The 25,005-nt window shown below is 41.9% G+C and overlaps 1 protein-coding gene across 3 annotated transcripts in view; it reads right to left on the bottom strand.

Moving 5' to 3' along the window:
- The window catches only part of ASTN1 (astrotactin 1), a 536,836-nt gene that overhangs the window by 110,938 nt on the left and 400,893 nt on the right, over positions 1-25,005 (bottom strand). For all 3 annotated transcript variants that reach the window (XM_069231561.1, XM_069231562.1, XM_069231563.1), the window contains 4 exons: positions 22,357-22,551; positions 7,157-7,284; positions 2,944-3,048; positions 1,037-1,225 (listed from right to left, as the gene is read on the bottom strand). In XM_069231561.1, coding sequence (XP_069087662.1) covers positions 1,037-1,225; positions 2,944-3,048; positions 7,157-7,284; positions 22,357-22,551 — 617 coding nt within the window. The remainder of the gene's footprint in view (positions 1-1,036; positions 1,226-2,943; positions 3,049-7,156; positions 7,285-22,356; positions 22,552-25,005) is intronic.

The following is a 25,005-nucleotide window of genomic DNA, read 5'->3' as shown; positions in this document are numbered from 1 at the left end:
AAGAGCGAAATCATAATACAGAAATACCTCCAGCAGTTCATTTCTCTTTTAAGAACTGATGTCTTGTTTTTCACAGTGCCTCCTGGTGACACACTTACATTATAAGTATGTAATGTACATTTTCGAAATTAGAAGTAATGGTCTTACTATAATGGCGCTCTTATGTTACTGTACAAGACAAAACATTATTTGTTGTTGAATACCGCTTTGAAGAGAAATGTGTAAAGGTGTACACTAGTCTTTATACAGAAATCTTTGTGCTGTGGAAAGCGTTGTAATTGTATTTGTATTTATATAGCGCCTTACAAGGCCTTTTGTATACATGTGTGTTGAAATCAGAAAAGAGCAATATAATACTGCCACAGAATGTGTGAAATATTGACGAACAATTTGCTTTTTTCTGCTGCATAATTTAGAAAGTCCAGGCACATAATTTGACCTTTTACACCGTATAATTCTAGTGGTGCTGAAAATATAGCCTAGGAGGTGCAGTGGGCTAATGCGCCTGCTGCTGAGGGCAGCATGTAACCTGGGGGTTACTGTTTACAATCAATGTGTGATAGCTCAATAACTGACGTACAATCTGCTTTTTTCTGCTGCATAATTTAGAAAGTCCAGGTACATAATTTGACCTTTTACACCGTATAATTCTAGTGGTGCTGAATATAGCCTAGGAGGTGCAGTGGGCTAATGCGCCTGCTGCTGAGGGCAGCATGTAACCTTGGGGTTACTGTTTACAATCAATGTGTGATAGCTCAATAAGTTAATGCACCTTGTGCACAGACTTGAATACATCCAGCAGATTGCTAGTTTGACTCTCTGCTGGAGAGATTCAGGCCCATATTTATACTTTTTTAGCGCCGCATTTGCATAATTTTTTGACGCAAAGCAGTGCAAACTTACAAAATGCAATTGTATTGTACCATGTTAGATGGTGGAGTTGGTGGAGTGGCTGTTCGGCATATGAGAGCACACATTCATGCATCCATCCTTTCCACAAAAATAGGTCTAGTTATTCTTCTAGTGAAGGCTTTACCTTTGCTGATATCTTCGTATTCTAGCCGCAGCTGACGCTCCACCTGCTTGTTAGGGTACCAGATAGAGCATGACTCCTCAAACCCATACAGAGCCTCCTGGATGTAATGGTTGCCAAACTGGTCAAGCAGCGCCACAAAATCACTGCGGGAGGTCGCCCCATCCAAGGAGTGCAAGGCATGGCTGAAGGCTGCAGAAGATAAGAAGGACGTGAAAACATAGGCCCACATTTATGCGCTTTATGCTCAGGGCAGTGCAGCAAGTCACCTTGCGGCACTGCCCAGCATCAAAGGGAAAGGGCAGGAATGTGCTGTATTTAAGCAATATGGTGCATTCCTGTCCTTTCCAACTGCACGACCCCTGTTTTGGCAGCCTAGCGCCAACACAGGCAACCTTGCACCATGGTGCGAGGGTGCCTGCGTTGTAGGCAGGATTATTTTTGCGCAGGCACCTTCCTGCATAAAAACAATCCTGGGAGACATTTCCTTTTTCTATGTGCGCTGCAGAATCTGGGGATGCGTCAAAATCCATGGGTGTTGCGTGGAAATACCCACTGCAACACCCATGGAACTCCTCCCTTACGCAGAGTATGGCAACACAAGGACTTGCACTGCTTTTCTTACTCCATTTCTATGAGGTCGTTCAAAGCCATGCAAAGTGGCTTTGTGTGGCCTCATAGATGTGAATTCAATGTTTGTGTCACTGTTACATCACAAAAAGTGACGCAATGGTGGTGCAAGGGGCTCATAAAATGCCCAAAAGCATCTGTAGATATTTGTGAAGAAAGACATGAGACTCACTGGCTATTTTGTCAAGTATGGTATGATCTGCTCCTGGGTGTCTCACTTGAGAAATTATGTGGATTTAGTCAAATCACTTTATTTTCCTATACTGTAGTGCTAAAATGTCAATTACTTACACTTGTGCTAACCTCCAGCATTATAGGACGCCCACCACCAAACTGAACATTTGTGATATTTCTTCAACCAGAAAAACAGTTCTTACATAACCACCATAACTGGCTGGCCCTGTGCAGTGAGTATACAACTAACAGGCTGCAACCGAGCTGAGACATGTGCCTTTTAAAAAGTATGTTTAGAAAAAACATTTATGTACAGTGTACAGTTTAAGGGGCAGATTTATGGAAAGTGGTGCTGCACTGAATACAGCGCCACTTTCCCTGCACCCCTTAGCACCCCCTACTACCTCCTACCGCCACCATGTGTGCATCGTATTTAAAATACGGTGCACCATGGAGCATGGTAGGGGGCAATAGCGTCATTCTATGTGACGCTATTGATGTACTTTGCATGAGTAGTGCCAAAATGTTGGCGCTACTCCTGCAGACTACATAGGGGCCTATTCTAAATAATGGAAGCCCCCTTTTAACGCCTGCTCGAGCAGGCATTAAAAGTGCCGTACGAAATGAAGCAAGGTCATCTATTAGATTTCCTTACGCCATTTTTTCGCCCCCGCATCCCTGTAACGGGAGAACACCCTCTTTGCATACATTATGTCTGGCATAGGCATAATGTAGTGCAAAGGGTTACAAAGTGGTGCAATGCATGCATTGCACCACTTTGTAAATGTGGCACAAGGATTTTGGCCTCGTTTGGCCACATTAGCGTAACAAAAATGATGCTAATGTGGCACAAGGTGGCGCTTATAAATATGCCCCTAAGTGTCTTAAAATGCAGTACAATCTGTCTCAGCTGAAATGGCTTAATTTTACAAGCACTACAAAGTCCAGACTACTGTTCCTAATCTTACTTGCATCATAAAAGTGACAGGAAGACAAGGAAGATGATGGATAATTTGCTAGAAGACAGATAAAATGTGGTACCATGTTTCAAGGAGGTTTTTGAGGCATAAAGGCGGCCGATCGGTTAAATATTGGGTTCTACCCACCTTGTGAGATTGAGCCCTGGTTCAGCCGGACATGGTACATCACTGAGCGGACCTTCCAGCGCTGCAGCAGCGGGTAGCCGGAGACCTCGCTGAAATTAACCATTCCTGATGAAGGAAGACAGAGATATCATGACAGGCCAAAACAGGTCAGCTGCATTGGAAGATGGTGGTATCAGTTGGTAAGCATCTGTTCGCCCAAGAAGCTAGCACTGTGATGCCACATTAAAGGCAGATTGGGTGCTATATGAATGCCAGTAATGTGTTTACGTGCCAACGCATTTGGCCTGCATGGCCATATTACCAACAGAGAGTATGAGATGGGAGCAGAATGCCCTGCATATTAAGATAGTAAGCTGAAAATTGCCAAGACAAACCACTGAGGTATAATGGCAAGTGAATGACATATATCTTTTCCATGCTATATCAGGCCCTTACTGTAGGGAACTCATTAGCATCTGGAAACAGACGCTAAGACTGTCTGTAGTTAGGTACTACAAAGCAGTGATCAAGACATTTGTGTAGTTTAACTAATGATGTCAGTTTGAATACCTGGCAGCCTGATAGCAGGGTAGCTGATACTGCAGCACACTGAAAGCAGGTAGGGTACTAACTAGAGAAGGGAAGGCATTAGAGGGCGGAGAACTATTATGTTTGTGAAGGTGAAATGGTGCGCCAGTATCAAGCCTCTGATGAATTATTGGAAACTTCTGAAGGAGGCAAATCTAATAGTGAACCATCAATCACAAAAGGTGATGTGTTTGCATATAGACTCTGCTGTGGATGCATAAATGACTGATATCTTTTGAGAGTGAGCCCTTGTGTTTGGAGAAGGGTGAAAGGGACTGCGCTTCATTTTATATGATATTTATCACCATGATCCGTATATATGGAATTAAGGTATGGAAAAGTTGTTAAAGGTCCTCTCTGTAGTTATAGACCCTTGCCTGCAGCTATGAGCTATAACTCGGGTTCAGGGCCTTTAAGAACCGGTATAGCCCTCTGAAGTAGGCTGTCATATTTAGCCTCTCGATAGTCGGGTAATGATATTGTGATCATTTTATATTTTGTACTTAATATTCCTGGCCTACACCCAAGTAGGGTGACAATATGACTCTGTGTCAGCGGGGACACTATTGTTAATGCCTAGATGTTCCTTTTACAAATTGTAACTCAATACAATTACAATACTACAACTTCTACAATGCATTCCTCTCCTGAATGAAAGCCCAGAGCTCGAAACATGGTGTACCTCTGCCAAAGAGTCATCTGACATCTGTAGCATACAACAGTCTATAAAGACATGCTCACGATGCTTAAGACTCCAGTCACCCTATAAATTCTATTGCTGAGCCATTCTAAAGGGAATGCACAGGCAATGCTGTTAGGCAAGACTATACAGGGCTCACGTTCAAATATGGTTCAGATTATGTGCTATAGATGAGAGTTTACCAGTAAAAATGGTGTCTGAATGTATTGATAAGCCCAAGAAAGGAAAGTCTGCTTCTTTCAAAACTCAAATACATAATTATCATTAGTCATGCAGATAATATATAGTTTTTCATTACATGCTGTCACCCATAGCCAAGACAATGAGTATGGTATTCCTATAATTGAAAGTAATTTTATTTGTATACGTGTTTAGAAGGTCACAGCTCTAGAACAAATCATGCCTTTTTATGATCTCAATTGGATCACTATTTGGATTGATTTAAATATTTTAAAATGCTCTATTTCAATAAAAGAAGAATTAACAGAACCCTTGGTAAGTCACCAATTTGATCTGTTCAGCATTCAAGGCACATGAGAGTATGGCCAATCAAAAATTAGAACATATAACCTGTAAAACTGGGGTGTTCTAGGGTCCTACAGATTGAGGCCTGATTTTCAAGCTAACCTCTGTGTTAATGAGGCACCCTTATTATCATTGTATGTAAACTATATTGTGCGTTTATGTTCAAAATGTGGCAGGTACTTATTCCCTCTTCAATCTATAACGGGTGCACATTTTCCAGAGTAAAATTTTGTTGTATACTAGTTTTAACATTTTTAGGTGCACAATTTAGGGGGTTGTCAGGAGAAGTTAGTGCATTGCAGATATCAGTGTAAGATTATGTAATAATCATATTCACAACCAAGGCATGTGCATTAGCACACTGACTGATTGGCGAATCGGAATGCAATTTGTGATGCAACCTATTCACTAATAGATCACAACTACAATTGAGCAATTCTAGGTGGAGGGTACCAATAAATAACTTGCCTAATGACTATTCATTAGGCAGGTCACAATTTGAGACTCAATGTGATTGGCTGCAATCCAGGGATGGAGGTCTGAAAGGGATCTCAGATGGCCGTCCCTGCAGTTGCATCACTGATGGGAAAACCGTTTGAAAACACATCACTGGAGAATGCATGCAACCCTCATGGACCAACTCAATTTCCAAAAAGGAAACCAAATCAGATACCGCCCTAATTTGGGGTTAGTAACTGATCAATGATTTACAACAACAATTGGAGTCACAAAGCACTGATAAATTCCATTTTGACTCCCAAATAGGAGGGGGAGAACTTTTTCATGCCCCCTGACATGTAATTCATAATGGGTTGCAAAAGCCATTTTCTAACTTGTAAAAAGGCCTTGAACATTTTCAAAAATATATTGTATGGTCACACATCCGTCTTTTTGCTAAATGCAGACTTTAGAACAAAAAATTACCTTTTTCGTGAGTTCACATACCTATTTGATGTCATTATTCTGACTGCTTGAGATTTAAAATTAGGTCTGCCTTTAGCTAGGTTTAGGACCTTATTTAAGAGTACGGCTGAAAGAATACTCCATCACAGATGTGGGGCTATCACACCGGCAGTATTACAGTGTATTATGGAGTAAGGACAGTTGTAACACAGGGAGGTTTGTAACAAACAATTCCGTTTGCAAAACTTCGAATAATGTTCTTATTTCATCATGCCTGTTATCAGCAGGGGCGGCTCCTTGGGTATGGTGAAGGAGCGTCACACCCCTGGCCAAGATGCAGGAGATGAAAAATAAAACAATAGTTGCACTATCATTTTATTTTTCATCTGCTGGCTCAGCCAATAGTACAAGGAGGGGCAGGGCAACAGGAGTTGGGAGGGAGGAGGAGGAGAGAGAGCACCTAAGTGTGCATGTGTGTTAGGACGGCCATCTCGGCTCATCTGAATTTAGGCTTTGGTTAGGCTAAAACCTTCTGTAAAAGCAACTACCTGGCAAAATAAGTGATGCTTAATTCTCATTTAATTACTTTAGGCTTGTCAGTAAAAGGTTAACAAGCTCGATTTCTTAAATATATTCTGTCAATATTTTCTAAAATTTCAGAATAAAGTATGCCTCATATCAGTGTCCCGATAAAGTTTGGGGGGACAACTTTGAACTATTTTGTATTGTTACCACTTTCACATATTAGGAAAAATGGGCAGCACGGTCTTCTCCTAGCAGTTAATGTATGAAAAAGACTAAAATACCTTCATATTAAATTGAGCATTTCCTACAAACTGAGAGTTTACATGAAGTGTAACTCACGTTTACAAGATCCCTGGGGATTTTGCAAAGGATAAAACATTGTTTCAAAGTTAGAATATTTGTAAAATATGGTACTAGAGCAGTGACGAAACATAGATGAATTATTATATATAGCTACTGATAGGATATTTATCTAATATCTTACAACCTTGAAGAAGCGAGAGTGCTCATGAAACATGGCAGCTTGTGTTTTCTATTCAACTATTTTATCCTGTTTTTATTGAGTATTCCACATTACTGGACTTTGATCTGATTCAAACACAGTTGACGGAATGAACCAGATCAAAATAATTATTTGACTGTTAGATAAAAATAATTTATTGTGAAGTGTAATTATTTTGTGCACCTTGCACTTGACTTGCAAACTTCCTTTTTGCAGAGTGGGCTAACATGATACAAAAGTGATGTAGTACTATGCACCACTCTGTTTTCTTTTTAGGTAGTTGGTCAATCGCTTTTAAAAAAATAACTTTTACATTTTTTTATTTCCCATTTTGTGTTTCGACTTAATTTTTTTTCAAAATAAGATTTCTGATTTCTGGCTGCAAATGCCTGAGCTGCCAGAGGGCTGACGCCAGCACTGGGCTCTTTATTTTAGATTGACTTCACGGCGCATGCAGAGAGCATCTCTCACTGTCTTTGAATAAATATTACCTGTTAAAAAGTCTGGGTCAGGCACTGGCTCCGAGGTCTCCTCCTGGCATTGGTTCTCCACCGGAACATTGGCCACCAACATTCCATCTGGAAGCTGGTGCTCCAAACCCCGAGCAAAGTTATTCTGCCTGTAAGATAGACGTAAAATGTATGCAATGGTCAGAGGTCAATCATTTCTGGCCTTCTCCTAAGCCTAATTCCTAGAAAATGTGCCCAATGTTCTAAAGAGGGTCTGGCATGTAGCGAAGACTCAGACAATTCAGAGTTAGACATCTAAAGAACAGTCTGACATTGTGGTTGTATGTCAGGATAAGTAGTCAGACATATCTTTTGACTTAAATATCGTTTTTTGAAAAAAAACAAAAAAAAAGCCATATTGAGTGTAAATGTTCTATTATCAACTCCACTGGGTCTGATTTGCAAATATAAACTTAATCGGGGAGGAGAACTCCACACATAACATTTATGAATGTTCTGAAAGTTCTAAACGCCTGCAGCGGTTTCGGAAATTTACCATTCCTAGGGATCAGTGGGTGCCACAGAGATCTCAAAGAGTGCCAGACCGCTGTGACAGTGCTCTGCTTAAGTTCTATTTCCAAGTATCTGTAACAATCAGTCCCAGATGTACAGAGCAGTTCCAGTCTTTTGTGACACTTCCAGATGTTTCTGGCAGGTCCAAACCTGCACAATATTGTGACAGTTCTAGGTGTGGGTAAAGGTTCCAGGCTGCTCCAGACCTTTGTGGCACTTTCATACATTGTGGATGAACTTAGTGAACCTGGAAGTAAATTAGGGCAGATCTAAGAGCCCCTAGTGCCTCCATGCACCACATTAGCATCATTTTTTATGCTAATGATGCCAAAATCGCTGCGCCAAATTTAGAATGGCACAATGCATGCATTGTGCCACTTTGTAACATTTTGTGCTACATTATGGCTGTGCCAGGCATAATGTATGCAAACAGGGCTTTCCCCCATTAGAGGGGCTGAAAAAATGGCCTTCATTTTTTCCGGCACTTTTAATGCCTGATCCTAGCAGGCAATAAAAGGAGGCACACCATTGTTTACAATGGACCTTAATAGTCTTTGCAGGATTAACGTCAAAATTTTTTAGGCAAATCCTGCATAGCTCAGAACTAGCGTGAAAAATGTTGATGCTAGTTCCCCTAACTATCACCATGGTTCGTCATTTCTTACATACGGTGCACATATGGTGGCGTTGGGGGCTTGCTAAGGGGCGCAAGAGAAGTGGCGATGCTCTGGGCTCAGCACTAATTTTCTTAAATCAGGCCTGTTGTATTTTGTGGTTGTCACGGGCTTTCCTTCTTGAGGTCAAATTCTCGAATCTCATGCACGAAAGGCACCGACAATAGTTAGGCAGAAATCTGAAGCAGTGTTTCTAGTCTGTGTTATAAACGGGTGTGAGTGAAGTGACCCTCAGTGGCGATAGAGAGAAAAGTGTGTGTGTGGGATCATGCTTATGTACAACTATCTGTGCGCATGTGTGTGGACAGTCTACAGCACTGGGATGCCTCGCTGCGTTCCAGTGCAGGGCAGCATTTTTTGGCAACAGGGAAGGCTAGCATTATGCATCAAACTATTAAATACCACTCTTTCTTCTCACAAGTCCACAGAGTTGTGGTACATGATATTTCTTTGACTCTAACTACACAAATCTTAGGTCCCAATTCACAAAGAAAAGTAGTAAATCTCCATGGATGTAGTTTTACCACACTGAAGAATTCACAAACATCCCGAGTAGCTCACTTGGAATGCTCCTCAAGCAATAGGCTTCCACCCTTACTACTGAGAATGTCATGTGACACGTTCCCCTTCCTCCCTTTTTCCTAGTGTATGATTGTACATAGCTTACACTTACAAACGGGGAATATGGATCCTGATATATATGCACATTTTTTTTTCTTTTTTTTCTCCATGGAAAACATTTTTCTGCAAAGAGAAACCCCTTTCCCTTGGAGATCCTCCAGGTTTAGAGGTAATCTGTTCCCTTTCCCACCCAGGAAAAGGATGTACTCTAGACCATTGCTGAAGTAAAAGTCTAACCACTTTTTGGGTGGAAAAGGGCGGGAGAAGAGTTTGTGAATTGCATTTAGATTTAAATCGCGGGAAAAACAGAAAAGGCCTCTGATGATGATCCCCACCCCAATAGACAGGTTACCTGCATAGCATTTGTTTTAATTGAACACTGGCACTGGTAGTTTGATTACTCCTATAAACCAGAAGGCAAAGGTAAAAAAGCCAGGATTAACTACTCACATCAGACATGAAACAACTCGAGGTGCCAATTTTACTTGAAAAGCTTACTGGAATATTGCCATTACATTACATAACACAGGATTCAAAGAAAGCAGCAACAACATTTGAGGAAAGTATTGCCCACCACGATTATGAGATTCACCAAAATAAACAACACTATGGCCCTGATTCTGACCTTGGCGGACGGCGGAGGCCGTCCGCCAAGGTACCGCCGACAAATGACCGCACCGCGGTCAAAAGACCGCGGCGGCCATTCTTACATTTCCGCTGGGCCGGCGGGCGCTCTCCAAAAGAGCGCCCGCCGGCCCAGCGGAAATGCCCCTGCAACGAGGACGCCGGCTCAGAATTGAGCCGGCGTAGTTGCAGGGGTGCGACGGGTGCAGTTGCACCCGTCGCGTATTTCAGTGTCTGCAAAGCAGACACTGAAATACTTTGTGGGGCCCTCTTACGGGGGCCCCGCGGCACCCCCTACCGCCATCCTGTTCATGGCGGGTTTCCCGCCATGAACAGGATGGCGGTAGGGGGTGTCTGAATCCCTATGGCGGCGGAGCGCGCTCCGCCGCCATGGAGGATTCAATGGGGCAGCGGTAAACCGGCGGGAGACCGCCGGTTTACCCTTTCTGACCGCGGCTGAACCGCCGCGGTCAGAATGCCCTTGGGAGCACCGCCAGCCTGTTGGCAGTGCTCCCGTGGTGGTCAGAATGACCCCCTATGTGCTTCAAATAGTGTCAAGTGTAAGTATACTTTTAGAAAGAAAGCAGTTACTAGACCTCCGAATTCAAGTTGGTAGTACTATTTTCAGTGTTTTAAAAACTTCTTTCTGTTTTTCATAATTTATCCACTACTTAGTTCATTCAGTATATATGTTTCAAGAAAAATATTGTTTAATAAAGAAAAATGGCCAACGTCAATTTCATGAAAAACATTGCTTTATAAGACCTTTAATCTTTTCACAATAATTATCACTGAATATATAATGTGAACCAATCTAGAACTTGAGCGTTTCAGGTGTCCGAGCCATGATCTACTGATATAGCTCTGTTGTGTTAGCATGTAATCCTCGAAGAGACCAGGACTGGTGATCTCCAGAAAGTCATTCAGTGACTTTTATGTGTGACTAGGCTGACACAGGATCTGGTGCAAATAAACAGCAGCAGAGAAAGGCATCAATACACTGCTTCTGGTCATATCTATGTTGTAGGTGCTCAATGCTCTGATTACTGATCCGAAATCTCCATTACTCTTAGCCCTACTTCTCCTTGTCCCAGTCATTACATATGAGATGTATCCTTCCTCTCATAGTAAAGCATGCTCTAAAGCCAGCTCAGTCCATCACACCTGAGAACCAGCATCCTCCTTTAACACAAGCCATTTGTCAAAGGTTGGAAATTCTCAGGATGTGAGTGCAGGAGTAATGACAGTTACAAGGACTATTAGGACTAAGAATAATTAAGATTACGGGTAAGTAATTAGGCCATCAGTCAATGCCCTTTGTCTTGTCTCGGTTCTTACATATGAGGAATACCCAAGTCAATACATAGGCTCCGACCCCAATAAAAGAAAAGGTGTGCAACATATCAGTTAATCCAGAACCTCAGTGCATCATAATTTAAAAATATTTCATGACAGGATAGAACCAAGAACCCCATACCAAAGTTTTTTCCTTTATTCTCCATACAATTTAGTCTATAATGGTGTATAAAACTAAAGTAATCACTAATGACCAAGTATTAGCCTACTGATTTCAGCAATAGGCACACCCATCACTTTTGCCCATGATGCAGCTAATGTCATGGAGGATTTACCCTGGATCCCAGTCAAGAGTGGGCATTTTGGAAAAGAGTTGGTCACATTCTATTATATTCTGATCCATCTACGTTTCATGAAAGAAAAAGCCTTACAATCTTGCTTTGATGCACCAGTGGCTACAAATAAGTAGTCTAAAAGTCATAAGTCTTTAGAACTGAGTAAATAACTAAAATAGCCACGTCATAACTCCTGCTCTATAAACAACATAGAACGGGAAAAATAGTGAAACATTTTTCTGACTCTCAATTTGTTACAGAGGGCACTTTTGGGACTAACATAGAATCTGTACTTAAAATCATCCCATTATCTAGAAAAGGGGCATGGCAAAAAGAGCTCCTAGTTCTCCCACTCTGCAAACATAATCATCACAATTTAAAGTCTATATCAGTAGTTCAAAAAGATGAAAAGCTTTCAAAACCAACTCAAGGTGCCTTGGAGGGGTCGAATGCAGTACATAAGATGAGATACAGTTAAATTCTTCGGCAAATGGGCCACCAAAACCTCCCCTTCTTGTGTATTGACCCAATATACTTCGAAAGCTTTTACAACTGCCCATTGAGCCCATAGTGTTAAGATTGCCAGATACTAATGAAAATCTTCCCACAGGTATTGTAAGGCCAAGAAAAACAGACACTGCAAAGGGGAACTAGAATAATCAGTACACCATCTTTGAAAAGAACCTCAGTAGGGAGAATAAGATTTCAAGCTGAAGGCATATTAGATTTTTGTATGGCGTCTGCTAGACGATGAGACAACCCTTTATTTTCCAACCCTTTGCTTTCAACTTCTTAAAGGACAAGCAGAACGTTATGAACTGCAAGCTTTCCAGCTAATGTAAATGGGTCAGACTAATTAGAATCTGCCAACTCTGGCAAATGAACATTCTGTGAAGGAGAGAAAACCATGACTTATCCGGACAAAAGTGAAACTCTATTACTATCAATTTGTTGGCCCCTGTAGGCAGGCTAGGACATTAGAAATTGATGGAAAGGGATGAAAAGCATCCAGGAGTTTCTGAGGACAGTCGACAGACATGGCATGCACCTTCTGTCTGATTACAGGAGCAAAATATAAGCACTTGATGAGTGTCCTGAACCTTTGACATATTTCCTGAAAGACCAGCTATAGGGAGATCCTAGGAAGATGTCAAAATGATGCTTGAGGAATCTGCCTTAACATTATCTGTACCCTTCACCTGGAAAGATTTAAACAATTGAAAATTACTCTCCACCCTCTCTTCCAAACTGAGCTGGCAAACCTCTTAGAAATGGAGAACATGACTACTATAAGTGACAGTCACCATGTTGTTTGGATCACAAATTCATGATGATTTTGAATTTGTTGAAGTAAAAAATGAAGAGCTTGGAATACTGCCATCATTTTACTTGAGTTGGACTATTTACTGTGGACCAACAAGACCATGTTGATAGATCATTCAGTATGCCCCACATTTGAAGCAACAAGCATCTGTCGTCATCACTTTCCAAGGCTCTGGTTAGAGGGGGGTCTTTTTTAAGGAGATATGATATATCCACCAGTGAAGAGAGTGCCTGATCTCCTGTATGGCTGGAACCAAATAATTAAAGTATTCGAATGCTGGCTTCCAATGCGTTTGAAAATCGTTTAACAACTACTATTAATGCAGACATGCCCATGACACTGTGAAGATGCATGGTGACATATATCCTGCACCTTCTGCCGTATCTTCCCTAGGGCTAATTCCTTCTTTAGAAGGGTTGATACCAGGCCACTTTTTGTGGAACCATCCTGAAGTGTGCTGCAATAAACATTTGGTTTTCTGATGGCAACATTTGACATTTTGATGTATTAACCAAAGACCAGTGTTGCAATAAATAGACTTTTACCATCTTCAGGCCTTTCACCATCTCCTCACTGATGGCGCACAAAGAAGCTATTCATCCTGAGCCCACACCTGAAGATGAAGAGATGCCAGTACTACTGCATTATCTTCATGAAAACTCAAGGGAAAGACTTCACGCCAACAAGAAGCACCTGATAATGATTTTCTTGAACATAAAATCTGAGCACGCATTGATGGTGCTTCACTATTGAAATATAAAACTACGCATTCCACAATTTTCACATTATCATGAAATCTCCTGGCTGAATCGATGGAATTGTCCGTTGTAGAGTTACAATCTTGAAGATCTTTGTCAGAACCCATTGTTTTTTTAAGACTATCACTATCCTGAATCCCTCTGACACCCTATGCACTAGAACAATGATTGAGTAAAAACCCAAGCCTTTCTCCATCTCAGTGACTGGAATATTGGTCCCTCTCTGTATTAGATACAGAAGGGATAATGAAAATGGTGACCTCTTGTTTGAACATAGATCCATGGGTAGGTCAGAATCCTTTGTCAAGACGAAAAATTAGACTCTCAATGGCATAGCCTCCCTTCACCACTTGTCTCAGAGGCAGATTATTCCTAGGCCTTTGCAAAATGGTGAATTCATCCTCCCACCAGCAATCTGAAACAACCTCCATCATTGTCAAGATTTGTGTTTCCAAAGAGGCTCATGTTTCTGTTTTTGGAAATTCCAGTCATTAAACCATTTCCCTCTGGTTTTATTTAATTTAAAGGATGATTGTTGTCATCTGGAGGGCTGCTGCTAAGATGTTTTTTCCACAAAATCAAGAAGAATGTTTCTATAAAAAGTAAAAAGAGTGGTTCTTTTCTTTAAAGATTGTATGCATTCTCACTTCTTGCTCAACTATAAAAACAGAAGGATACCATGAAAAGGCATCCATAATGGTGTTGCATTCTGCTCTGAGTCAGTGACCAGTATTTCTGCGACCAGTGTGGTAATTTGTGAAATGGCCTATCTACTAATAGATCAGTTTGCAAATTACTGATTCATAGTGGGTAGCAATTTGACCTACCTCATGAATATTAGTGAGGTAGGTCGCAAATCATGACCCACTAGGAATCACAGCCATCACAGCGATGGTGGCCTACTGAGGTAAGCAGACTACCATGTCTGTAATTGCTTTTAAATAAAGCATGTTTTTCTTTAAATGCAACTTGGTTTCCTTAAAGGAAAACAGAATGCATTTAAACAAGAAAAAAATAAAAGTCTATTGGACAACTACCTATACTTAAAAAATATTTTTTCAACATTCACAAAGGGGAACGGGTCTCTTGAGAATCCCTTTCCATTTGCAAACGGGTTACTACTTCCTATGAGGTGCCTTAAAATATTAATGTTTTGCAACTTCATTTTGGTTGCAAAACACTAATACATACCAACATACTACAACTATTTGGTATCTGGATGAGATGCCCTACACATGCTCCTTCCATATACCAAATCACTATTTGGTCGTAAACCCTAATTGCGATTCAGTAATGTGTTACCGAATCACAATTTGATACATCAGAAAAAGATGTTTTGGATTTGCAAATGGCTTAATTTGTGACTGCAAAAAGACTTTGTACATGTGGCTCTTCATCCTAAAATTTCCCATGTCCCCATCTCGATCAGACATAAGAAAAACCATGAGATTCCTAGTATGACAGCCCCTGTTATGGCATCAAATTGGGATGGGTAGGTATGGTTTTTCAGCATACTTTTCGGTGCTGTTCCTGTCTCAAAATGTGGGATTCGCCTAAAAAATAATGACTGGGATGAGGACAAGTGACAAAAGTAATGATGCCAGCTAATGATGCTCGAACAGAGGTAGGCAGCAAATGAAAATGATAAAGGGCAGATATACCTTTGTGAAGAACCAATGCATCGATTTTATAACCTTGCCAACCGCTCAACAAGAGAATGTAAGGCTGTGCCACTAAAGTGCTTTATGAGACAATTGAACCCCTTCCATCGAATCTCCTTGAAGTGCATCCTTTTCTTTCTGTGGCGACGAGGATCCCTGAGGCGGTCCAAAGCTGACAGGTGCAGGGAAGTCTAACTAATTAAGGGCTCCAGCAGAATTCTTTAGACAGTCGCATGTCCCCATACAGGCTTTCGTCTTTTTACCAGTTGAGATATCTCTCAGATATAAAAGTATCACCACTTGATATCTGTTGGCTCAAACTCTGTTGGGTGCTCTACTTCAAACTACTATTCAAGTGCCAGATTTAATGTATGCCTGAGTGAAAAATATTGTTAGATGAGGGCAATCTCACAAAAGTTCTATATTTGAGTTTCACCTAGTTGTTGCTTTGTTTAACATGATACCTTTCACACAACTTTTGCTCAAAGTACAATGCTCTGTGTAGAAAATGTCACACAGATGACCACCCAAAACATTGTGTATAGCGTACAATTTTCGCATGAGCAAGTGCTCGAGGGTAATGTAGACGCCAATAAAGCCAGCTCAGCAGACTATTTAACCCCAGTGGTCCAGGACGGCACACAACTGCTGCCTGCATCACTCCATCACAGACACTGAAGCCTGGGGATAAGAAGTTGCTTACCACACAGATTGGCACTGCTGGATCACCATACCTTTAAAGCGGTAACATGGGATGGTGCCAGTATGAACTGAGAGACTGGGCCTAATATGCATAAAGGAACCTTGATGCTAGAATGCTAAACTTTGTCAATAAGAACGTATGTGCTTAAAAGACTATTGATTGGACTGAGCTAACATTTTGGTGTCACTAACAGTAATATTCGCTTGTGCCTAGCCTATGCCACGCCTGTACCTTTGCTTGAGGCTACCCCAATCAGAGGGGAATTCTCCAAAGAGGGAGAAGGAAGGGGAAGCATGCACCCTAGATGGTAACAGTTTCCGACAAGACTTGATAGGGACATTGCAGCCCTGTATGTGAGCCCCCTTTGGAGTGTGTATTATTCGTGTTGCAGCAAGATTAAACACTTTCTGTTAACAAAAAGATTAGCACGAGATATACAATATATTACTGTCTTTGTTGCTCTTGTCTCCCACACTACCTCCCTGAGAAGCCTTTGACTGCTCGCCCTTGCTACCCTGACAGTCAAGAGAAGAAAGAGTTTTCCTTCACCCAGTTAACAGAGCCAAAGTAAGAGAGACCCCAGGACATCAAAGTGAAACGACCTCCACCATCACAGTTCTGGCCCAATACCCCGGTGAGTGTTTGACACCTTATCATGTCCACTTCCACACATCCCAAGTGAGGCCTTGGGCTCCTTCCATGCCACCATGCAAGACAAGTTGATTGGTTACTAGGATAAATTCCTATCCCTGCTAAAGCTAGGTTAAACCATTGGCGGTGTCTCTAAATCACTCCCAGATTTTGAACCTTTAAAAGGATAGGAAAATACAGCAATTAGTCCTTGCCTAAAGGGGACCAGATCAGTGCTTAATTTGGTAAAAAATATATGCAAGAACCCTAAGGTTTTTCTTAAGAGCCCGCCACCAGCACTGCTGAGTGGCACACTACCAGAAGGCTGTGTTATGACGATGCCACCTCATATCTCTTTCTCACACCAGCCCACACTGCCTGTCTCTTTATGTCACTCGTGCAGGTGTTCTCATCCCTGCTTTCTCCTCTGTGTCTGTTTGGACGGGCCCTTTAAAATCTGCTGCTTAGGCGACTTGTGCTATTTCCTCGCCTGCCACAGTTTATAACTGTCACTTAACTTCCGAATTACAATGAAAGATAATTATTGAAATTTTGTAATACGTTTTTTGCCGGTGCGCCATGCAAGCAAGCCTATGCAGCACTTTCCGAAGCCTGAAAAATCAGTTCTGTCACTATATTTGTGGTGATAATTAAGTGTCTGCGCCAAACCAAACACACGTATCCGGATTTCAATCTGTTCTCTTCAACAATTTGCGAAGGAAAGACGACCACGTAATTCAAAAACGTCGTCCAGCTTAAGTGGATGTAATCATGTGCAGTAAAAAAACATAAAAACGCAACATGCACAGTTTTCAAAAGTACCAGAAAGGTTTCTGAATTCTCAATTAAAAGAAACACCACGCAGCACTTTACCAATCAAGTATATGTATTAATCAGTCAGAACAGCGACATAACTTCGATTGTGGAAGTCAAGTGCCTATATGGGTCAGTCCTCATTTAAATGCAACAACTTCCACTGACAGAAATTGTTCCAGAGCCTACAATAACAAGCATTGGTAAATATACTAGGTTTCGCCTATGTGATTAATAATATTTTGTTTTTTGTTGTTAGTTGTAGCTAGTTGTAGTTGTGCATGAATAACTCATCCAGTACACGTTGCAGCTTAAATTTTGGGGGCTTGTAGTCCTGTATTTTTTATGCCTTTAGAAAATGAACACTGGACCTTCGTGCCTGAGAGAATGAAAGAACTACTTGGCGAGAGCACAGCAGGCTCCGGACGAGGATAGCATGCTTAAACAGGACTAAGGGGCATGAGCCGCAGGTATGGAAACTAAGGCCCCTATTTATACTTTTTTTGCACCGTATTTGCGTCATTTTTTTACGCAAAAGTGACTCAAAATTACAAAATACAAATATATTTTGGAAGTCTGCGCCATTTTTGTGTAAAAAAAATGACTGAAATGAGGCACATAAAAAGTATAAATATGGGTCTAAGTCTTTTGGTTTTTTTCAGGCCCCAAGCAGCTCCGTTTCAGCATTAATCCCATCATCACACAGTCTACCTGTGAATGTATACGATATAAAGATGCACGGACCCAATACTCTCCCAAACACATAAGTAATCAGAGTCCAAATGTGCCACATATGATTGCCATCAGTTGCCACGAGTTGAGAAGGAGATTTAGAAAACAAAATTGGGAGAAGTGGAAATCTTCTCCTCGCAAAGAGCCACATAAACCTCGCAGTTCTCTCTCGAGCACTGACAGTGCTTGGTTATCCTTTGCCATTTAAAATCACGTAAATCCCCGCTCTGGAAACGGTTTCAGCACCACTGCACGGGACTTTCTCACGTACCCACACGCAGACCTCCTACCGAAGTAACCTTTTTTTCACTCCCTCAAAACAAGGTAGCACCTCCCTTTCTAGCCCAGGAATCGAGAGGCGCGGCCGTCGCAGCCACACAAAGAGTCCTCCCAGCAGTTGTATCCTACTCATTACAGCACTGGGAACGGCGTCTGAGAGAAACCAACGTCCATATGTACAAACATTTTTTCCCATAGACACAGAATGGGTAAAAACCTTTGCTACATCTGGCCCTAAATGCCATGCTACTGGAGCCCCTCACATCCCAAGCACTCATGGGGTCTAGTGAGAGGGCATGGGTCCCTCCTGTGGGCTAGAACCGGTTGTCTTGGGTGCTGGTTTGGTAAGACATGCTGCTGCAGCTGATGGTAAAGCTCTGACCAGGAAGTGTCCAATCGGAGATCAGATTGCTGAGGTTTGTCACAGCGGCTGCTGCCAGCTGACATCACTGCTCCCGGACGCTGTTGCTCAGCAAAGAGGAGCCAAGAAGACTCTTCGTTGGTAGAACCTGATGACGTCAGACACCGGGAGTCTTGGCAGAGGCTGTGACTCTTAGGCCCCGGGGGGGGCTGGTGGGTGCATGTTGCCCCGGCGGGTTATTAGTGGGTGCCGAAACAAAAGCGGATGAACACAGTAATTGGGCCTCGGGATGCTAATAACAGCAAACACGAGAAACAAGCATTGGTAAATGGAAGAAATTAGTGTGACAGCCAATTGAAACGGAGGAAAAGTAAGTGGCAAGCACAGGAAGTGATGAAAACAAGGAAAGCAAGGAGGGCAGGATCCAAGCCCCTTTTAAGATTTATATTAAATACAATAGATTTCACATGCACAGCGCAAGCGCTGTGCATTCGATACCTAAAAATGAGTGCAGGGCCACAGACCTCTTCTTAGGTGCCTGTGCTGTAAATGCCATATTTGTCGAATACCAAGATTGCCTATCTTTATCCTAGATAATGCTTGTTTCTTCCCCCACCCTCCACTTCCTGTGTCTTTGTCTTGCTTTTGTAGTTTATTTTTCATCCCTGCTTCTCCCTTTGTCAATGTTTGTCGATCTTCATCTCCTTCTTTGTTTTGCCTTTTGTTCCTTTGCTCTAATAGGTCGAAGCATGATGATAATAAAGAATGTCTTGGACAGTGCTTAATATGTTAAAAACATAAGTGTCAGGGACCTCGTCAAAAGGCCACTGCAGTTTGCACCATGTATTGTCCCTGCTAGCTCGGCCAATGACAATATCAATACAACTGCTATGGTGACAGTTCAGACTATTCTAGGCCCCCATAGCAATAAGACAGGCTTAGGCCACAGGTATTAGTTACTGTTAATGTATGTTGAATTAATAAGCTGCTATGGTGCTCATTTCTAAATTAGACAAACAGCTTCACCATGTGGCAAACTGAGCTAGTGTTGACAATTAAGTATCATTGCTGAGAAACAGAAACCACTGGCATAAATTAGGCACTGGTCTTGGACTCCTAAGAAGGTCGTGAGGCTTACCTCCTGCAACCGCTCCTACAAATTAAGCACTGATTAGTAGGCCTGGGTGGAACTCATGGAATTTCAATCTGCAGAATCATGTGGAGCTACATAAAGACTCTGCAAGATTCTGCAGATTTCCACCAATGGGCGAAAAATGTGTTTTGCAATGCTCACACTCCAATTTTAGTGCCAGTAGTGTTTTCACGCTGAAAAGTCACTGCAAACGCACCAGGCATGCTAATTCTGATTGATTTTGCTGCTGCTTCTCTAGAAAATCTACTCAGGAAGCAGCTCTCTGACCACCACCGCTCGCCATAGCCCACATTCGAAAATCTCACATAAAGTCCTCCTTATCGCCTGGAGAGTGCGCTACGGGATGCCGAATCTCGCTTTCTGAAGCCTCACATTGTTCCCGTTCTCATTGCGTTGCTTTAAAGATTACAAGATTAACGTGAAGTGGTCAAAATTCTCCAGTTCCACTCACTGAATTAACATTCTGCCTGGGCCTAATGATTAGTTCTCAGCAGGAAGTGCACATCGTGGACATCACCAGTAAAGATAAGCGGCTTTAATAGGTACAAACAGTTCATTTTAACTTAGCCTGCAGAATGGCTCAGGGAGACAAACTCTTGTTGAGATATGCTGTAATCTGCTGGTCACACGTGCAAACCTAGGCAAGACCAACTCGTCCTCTGATCCTTCCAATGTTGGTAAGTTCAGTACTTTTAAATGAACTAATAGTAACACCATACCTGCCAACTAAAAACAAAACATCACCATGTGAGGAGGGGGGTGGGACTTCATGCTGAGAATACCTAAAAGGTACTTTTGCCCCCTCACCCTACCAAAGGCTGAGGCTGGTGCCAATGTTCTGGGGTGCTTTCACATCCTTTAATTGACATTGAATGTTCAAAGTTTCAAAAGACGAGTTGGAAATGCACTCTTTACAATGGTCTCTAGCTTGTTTTACCTGCCATCATGTGACATCTGCTTCTCTCCAGGTGACCGTGTGGAGGGAGCCAATATGATATGACACAGTGGCACCATACCAGTTGGTAGGGCTGCTACACTAGTTATTTTTAGCACTTAGAATGGTGATATTTAAAAAAAGTTAATACTCTTTTAAGTTAAAACGTTAGAAGATCCCACTGAGAACATTTACACCCTGCATCCAATCTAGTCCTTTCTATGCTTAAGTGCCAATCATAAATGGCACCACACGCTTGGGAGCATCATTCTTGAGCCCCCTTAACAAGAACCTTGCCAAATGAAAGCCAAATAAAGGGGGAGCCTGAAAATTGTGACTCATCCGTAGCATCCAAATATCTTGACACATATCTATGGCTACTCTTTCTTAAACGAAGAGACCATATACCCTTGGGACCTTTGAAAAGTATCAGGCAGGGCCCAGCTCTCAACCCTACTATCATGCATTAGTTTACAAGACAGCCCTACTGTGGTGAACTTTTCCTAGGACCTCTACATTTTAAAAATGGCCAATCCCGTGATTCTCTTACTTTAGTTCTGAGGCGTAGATTTGATTTTACCACAGCAATACTACTCATTAATCAGTGATCTAACACAGCACTCCCTCCTTTTGGCAGAACAACAGTAACTTTTGTTGCATTTTTATAGCATCATGTTTGCCTCAGATCATTAAAACACATTAGAAGAGCACCAGCTGATGCCACACATTTTTCAGGCACAATTAGATTAAGTGATTTGCCCAGAATCACATGATGTTGAGCAGGGGCTGGGATTCGAACCTAGTCCCAAGGTCGACACCTGTAGTGACTAGTCATGTTAGTGGTCTCTGGAACATTTACATGTTGCACATTCATAGCACCTCTAGATTGAGACAAGAAGGGCCTGCTGTCAGAAGACCTCACAAAACCTTGATGTGTAGTTACTTATCTGGGCTCATAAAGGTTTATCTCTTATTGTTGATAGTTATACTGGTGAAGACTAGTCTTTAGAATCCAACTCTTTTTTCAATGGTAACTAAAGCAGTGCCACTAAAGTAGATGGTAGCCATCTTCAGGATTCACTGTAGACTTTTTCGCGGCTAATATTATGTGTATAATCTTAATGTGAGGACACTTACACTGGAATGTTTTCTACTCAGATTTATCAAACATGGTTTTGGTGATATTTCAGAGAGACTGTAAAATGTTGTGACCTGAATCTACAAAGGAAGAGGCACCAGAGACCAGGAACAGTTAATACAATATTGAGGAGTTAGTGCTTCTCAAATTAGGGAATGGAAGATGGATGCAGTAAATTATCACCTTTGTGATCACGTAACATAAAGCAGCATTTGAGCACGGAAAATATCCAGCTAAAATGGAGAGAAAAATCATCCTCCGTAAAAAAACACTTTTGTAACCATGCCCAAGCGTGTCAGCAATATCAAAGAATGTTATGTTTGTCAACTCCCTTGGCACAGATTAGAAACTTACTTACATATTTGGTTTAGAACAATGTGCCAATTTGTTTTATTCATCTAGACATGGCTACCAGATTATGATAAATGTAAGTTGTGTGAACAGGAAGAGTGATGGAAGCTGGTGACACCTTGGTCTTGGCTAAGCACATGAGCTGGTTTTTAATTGCTGAATCTGAGGGCTAAAAGTTTTTTCAACACATATTATCACAACATACTGCAGAACGTGGTATAGCATAACATTATAGTGGATAAGAAAGGCACTGGGGTGATAGTGGTGTTGGAGGACACTCACCTGAAGGTGCCTCTCAGCACTTGCCCGCTTGCTGTCTCCTTGGTGTGGTTGTTGTACCCAAAAAAGACTTCTCCAAACAGGGTTGTGTTCATAGGCAGATCAGGGCTCAGGCCACAATCTCCTCCAGGAGGGCACGATTCCGAGACCAGTTGGCAGGAGTGCCCGTCTGGGCCCAATTTATAATCCTCGATACAGCTAGGAAGGCATGAAAAGGACAAGATAATCCAAAATACACGTAGCCTGAGATACTCATGCACCACCATTGCTCAAACAGAATAATGTTACAGCATTCCTATCAATACCGAAGAATGTTCAATCCACTTAAACAAAGTCATATACAAAAAGTTAAAGGAACTCCTTAAATGATGCCACTATTGCCACCCTGCTACTAAACATGACATCTATCACCCTTATCTAGTGTTTGGCAGCAGGTTCATCCTCCACCAGCACAGTGGAGTGATTTAGTCCACAGCCCTTGTAAAATACTAACTGACATACTTAGAGCTCCCTGCCAGGCACAAGGAGATGTCTATTACTTCAGCACACCCTCTGTTTAAAGCACTGAAAGTCTGCTGATGGACCACCATGTGTAATGTGGGTGCTCAGTAACGTTTTTTTATTTCAAAAGAAAACTTCTAAAGCAGGCATTAGTTTTTCAAAAATAACAAAAATGTTTTAATGTCCCTAACATGTTGTGCCTTCTCTTCCAGCAGGTAGTTGGGTCATTTTTTGCAAGTATGTTGCAATGCCTACCTTGCATATGGCAGATGATATGCGGTTCATCTGAATCTAGAGCGGGAAGACTGAGAATTTGGTGGATTCGCCACCACTTTTGTTACCAGAAGAACCTGTCCGCCAAACCCTGAATCTCTTTTCAAAACTGATTTCTTCTTCAAAGTTACTTTCTTGTAACAAGCCCACTATGTTGAAAAGCACAGAATTACATCTACAACCATCAAGAAATTGAAACATTAACTTTAACGGAAACAACCCTACACTATTATAAACTCCAGCAATTGACAACATGTGGAACTCCCAAAGACCTGCCTAAAGGTCTTCACATTCGAAATACCACATTCTTCCTTGTGTAACAAATTCATGCCTACAAGCCCCAGATTACAACAGACTTCAACAGCCCGCACTCTTACAGATAGCGCAGGCCAATAGTGGTGTCCATGAACGCCTCTGAAAATTCTGTTCTCTCCAGACTCGTGACTAGCACCCATCTAAGCCATTTTTACTCAACTACATGTCTGTTTCAGAAAACTTGAAATATACATGGTTTCTATGTGAACATTACATTGCGTTTGTTAAGGCATGCTATTTATATTTAATAATGAAAAGATAGCATTATCCGCCACATTATAAGAATACCTCTTTCTAATTGTGACCACCCTACCCCTACATCCCCAAGTTCATAAAATGAAAGAACACAGTCTAAAGGGTCATAGTGTCTTAGTAAGCAAACTATTATTGGATTGCTCCTCATCACGCAGAATCTCGATGCCATATTAGATTCTAAAAATAGTTAGTCAGTGATCAGCCTATCCAGCCCCCAAGTAAGTCTAAGCACTCTCAAGATTTGGGGGCATGCAAAGTTTGGGGATTCTTTTTGCAAGTAACTCATCAGAGGTTTCCATGTACTGTTGAAAGTTGGGCTTTCTTGTCTCAGCTGCACTGTTATGTTTTCCATTGCCCTCAAAGTCAGAAGCCATTTGACCAGGGGCGGCCCCTCCATTTTAGTGGAGGAGCGCCGCCCTGCCAAAAAAATGCCCCCTATAATGGAAAAATATAACAACATAGTTTATTACCATTTTATTTTTCATCACCCTGTCCTGAATCGAATGTCAGGATGGGATGGGGCAATTTCTGCAGAGTGGCAGCAGGGAGCTGTGCACTTGTTTAAAGTGTGCATGTCCCTTTGGCCGTCCGTCGTGCGAAGGCCAGCCAGACGTGCACTTTAATCACCTCTAACCCAGCTGTCTTAAGACAGCTATGTTAGAGAAAGCACAGGCCTCCAGTGCGCTGGTGAGTGCTGAGAGAGCCCACTCCCACAAATGGTTAACAGAATGAAAGCAGCATCAGGATTGGTTAGTGGCATTTCCTGGTCCTGTGCTTTGAAGCTTCCGGGAGCAGGAGGACGCTGCAAGGAAGTTGTCTCACGGTAAGTGCCTTTTTTTGGCTTTTAACTTTTCCATATATTCTCACCCATGGAAGTTCAACCACCAACTTACCGCCATTTCTATTTCCACCTTTTCAATTCTCTGAACCTCACAGGCACTAACACTGTGCCCAATCCATCTACCAGCCTGCCATCTCCAGGCGCTCTTCGGTCCCAAATCGTGCAGTGTTCCAAATCCCACTACAATCCTATGTGATCTTAACCTCTATAACCAGGGCCACTGCAAATTTGCAGTTCGGCAGCCACAGGATTGTATGCACACAATGGCAGACCCTTTAAAAAGGTTAACTGGGCATCTTTTAGTTGCTAACTGCTGTATTTAGGTTTACCAGCAACGAATGGGGTGAAACTTTTGACCAGACAGTACAATATGTATAGAAATTTCAAAATAGTAAAATAAAACTGCTAGAGAATGTGCTGAATTAAGCGGCATAATTTGATTTTCTTGCCGCAATGTTAAGTGAACC

This window comes from Pleurodeles waltl, chromosome 4_2 (genome assembly GCF_031143425.1).
Source record: "Pleurodeles waltl isolate 20211129_DDA chromosome 4_2, aPleWal1.hap1.20221129, whole genome shotgun sequence".
Taxonomy (NCBI): Eukaryota; Metazoa; Chordata; class Amphibia; order Caudata; family Salamandridae; genus Pleurodeles; species Pleurodeles waltl.
This window is presented reverse-complemented; position numbering and strand designations above follow the sequence as displayed.